Source organism: Austrofundulus limnaeus, unplaced genomic scaffold (assembly GCF_001266775.1).
Source record: "Austrofundulus limnaeus strain Quisiro unplaced genomic scaffold, Austrofundulus_limnaeus-1.0 Scaffold809, whole genome shotgun sequence".
Classification (NCBI taxonomy): domain Eukaryota; kingdom Metazoa; phylum Chordata; class Actinopteri; order Cyprinodontiformes; family Rivulidae; genus Austrofundulus; species Austrofundulus limnaeus.
This window is the reverse complement of record NW_013953211.1, coordinates 62,958-66,107: the sequence shown is the minus strand read 5'-3', so window position 1 is coordinate 66,107 and position 3,150 is coordinate 62,958. Positions and strand designations below refer to the sequence as shown.

Below are 3,150 nucleotides of genomic sequence, written 5' to 3'. Positions count from 1 at the left end.
ATATATATATATATATGCATGTATTAGTTAATGCCCTTTATCCATTATGTCTCACCAACATTGACGACCCCCTCCTTGGTCTTGGTGGCGGCCTCCTCAACCCCGGCCTTCGTTTTCTCAGCGGCAGCCACCACACCATCCTTGGCCTTGGAGAATCCCTTCTTCATAAAATCCATGATGTTTCTCTTCTTTTTTCTTCTTCTTCTTTAATGTTTGTCTGTTTGTTTTTCTTCCCTCACTTGTGTTCTCTGCTCTGTCTGCTCCTTGTCTGCCAGCAGTTTGTTCTTCCTGCTAATGGATGAAGGAGGAGAAAAGGGGTGGGGAAAGGGCATGTGTGAGAGAGAGAGAGAGAGAGAGAGAGAGAGAGAGAGAGAGAGAGAGATGCAAGGGACTGTTGTACAGTGAAGCATGCAGATCAAAGCAAAGTGGAGATGAAAAAGAGAAAGACTGTGAAAATGTGATAAACAGATGAGGGAGAATAAAGAGGTAGAGAAGACCAGAGAGTAATAGATTACTAAAGTGCCTTTTTTCATAAGTTTAACCATATCCTGCTGAGTTCTCTGTAGAGGTTCCAACTGAGCTGAAGCCCTGCAGACACGTATGAGTGGCAGCAGCAGTGAGGGGAGACTGTTGGCTTTTACTGTGCTGCTTGTTCCTCTAGCATTTCCTTCCCACTTTAACATGATCTATTAAGACGGCTATTGATGGCTCTTTCCCCAGCTGACTGAGTTTTCCTGCTGTCTAAGGACACGTTTCCACATTAGATTTGGGAATCGCAGTGACTGAAGGATCGACATGAAGGCTGGCCTTGACCATTAGCTGCAGACATCAGAAGAACATGTGAGTGTTCGGCTGCTGGATTGTATATACAGTATGTTAATTTGTTTGGATTGATGGAAGAAGTGAAACAATTGAAAATTGTAGTAAGTGTTAGAGGTAACAGTAACCCTTTCTTTCACAGTCCCCTAATTACCATGCAGTTACCTAGTATTTACTTGGTAAGTGATACAATTTTCCTATGCAATTACCTGGTATTTACAACAACCATTACCATGTAATTGTCATAATCTGTATTTATTTTTCCTTTGTTTTCTAGTGTTTTCTGTGTTCCCCTGTGTATCTTTCCCCGGCTTCCAGCCCCACTCCTGCTCAGCCATTCCCTATTGTGTCTCTCCAGGTGTTTCTGATTTTCTCTTAATTTGTTTGCTTTATATTCTGAGTCTTGTCACCTGTTGTTTCGGCAGCTCTGGCATTCAGATATTGTCCAACAATGTCAGAGTAATGCCTAGGATGAGGTTCTCGACGCACCAAATAAAAAAGCACTCGGAGAGGTTTTCCTGTTCCAACCAAAAATGTTTTGACTTTACTTTCAAAAAATAAAAAATAAACAGAAATATTCTCCGGTTGACTTTCAACAAAATCCAAGTAAAAAATGTTATTTAGTGGTACAAAAACTGTTTCACTCCTCACTCCTTCCACCATGGTTCAGACTCACCTCACCCAGGTGTCATTTTCTCATTAATCACAGTTGGCCTAAGGAGGAGGAGGGTCCTAAACAAAAATCACAATGTTTTTTTTTATAAAAATCACCAGGCTTATTTTAAAATAATAATAATCTACATAATTCTACATATAACAAGAATATCATTTAAATAATTAATAGGCTCCAACACCTGTCTTTGTCGGTTCATTGTGCTGTTTCCCCTCAGCCTGTGTGGTGTCCTGTCTGTTCCTCCTGAGATCCTTGTAAGTTTTTTGCTGCCTTCAGCCCTCTTTTTGTTGTTTAAATAAACTTTTTGTTACATTTGGATTTTGCCTGAGCCCTGGGTCATTCTGCCAGCCGCACCTCACAGTAATTACTCTGTAAGAACATTTAAAAACACTATGTATTTAAACAAATTTTAGAGGGTAGTTTTATTACAATTAGGGTTCAATAGTATCTCAGTTACCCAATATTTGCCAACAAATTACAGCCTTATTTTTACAGTCACCTAATTACCATGTTAATATTAAAGGGGCAACATTGTGTTTCTCAGGCATATATTTAAATTCTATACCATAATAAAGTATCTATGTCACCTTTAGTCGTTTTTAAAATGTTGTTTATATGTTTAAATAGAAAACAAACTTGAATTCACATCATATCCTTTTTTAAATGCATTGAAATTGGCCTCTGTCTCTTTAAGAACCTCCTTCCAATTCCGTCCTGCCCATTTCAGCTTGTCATCACAACCGTTACTATCTACAGGGCTCTGCTGTTTACAACCTGGAGCGTCGTGGCATATTTTGTTGTGTCGCATGAACAACCGTAACCCCTGACATGACCTTTTGACCACCACTGGTCAAATCTCACAACTAACTGAACTTTTTTTTTTAAATAATTTTCTTAGAGACAAAATTCTATTTTAGCTTCAAAATATGATGGTGTCTGCAGATAATGCTGTGACAAATTTGTTTTAATATTTTAAGATTCATTAGATTAAAAAGAAAATAATAATAATCATTAACATGACTCTCCTTTTTAAAGGATTTTCTATTTCAAATGTGAATAACATACTGTGATCCAGTGTTAATTGTAACTGACTGTTGTCTTTTCCTTTCTCCAAGCAGATAAGCAGAGGAGAAAAATACCACCTGTGTGTACGCGTGACAATGCCACTCTAAGTAAACAAAATATTACAACATAATACACTGTAAGAAAAGGGAACTGGACTGGAAAGAAAACCAGTCTCGTTCCTCACATACAGTATTATACAGTTCTTACCATGTAACTCATGCAGACTTTCTTTTCAACCCATTTGTAAACTAGTAACCATCAAGCCAGCCTTGTTGCTTACATTTTAAACACTTATTACCATGTAACGTATCGCGAGAACGGCGTATGTCCCCCCTTCAGCCAACGCAGAGGCAGCCTGTGACGCTCTCTACTCTGTATCCTGATGCATCTCAGTAATCCAGGTATAAAACATCAAAAAGAAAAAATCAGTAGTTCCTCTGGATGGTTCTTCTTTAGTGAAACGTTTCATCTCTCCTCCAAGAGACTTCTTCAGTCTGATGAGTTTCAAGTGAGCTCAGCCTTATAAGCTCCGCCTCCACATGGACAAACAGGTTAGTCACATGCAAAAGAGGGCCATCGCCTAACAATAGGCT

At 38.8% G+C, this 3,150-nt stretch overlaps 1 protein-coding gene across 1 annotated transcript in view; it reads right to left on the bottom strand.

Moving 5' to 3' along the window:
- The window catches only part of LOC106532678 (alpha-synuclein), a 27,594-nt gene extending 27,288 nt beyond the window's left edge, over positions 1–306 (bottom strand). Inside the window, exon 1 of the mRNA XM_014028808.1 lies at positions 56–306. Within this exon, the coding sequence (XP_013884262.1) occupies positions 56–176 (121 nt within the window). The 5' untranslated portion in view covers positions 177–306. The remainder of the gene's footprint in view (positions 1–55) is intronic.
- Between the last annotated feature and the right edge of the window lie 2,844 nt (positions 307–3,150).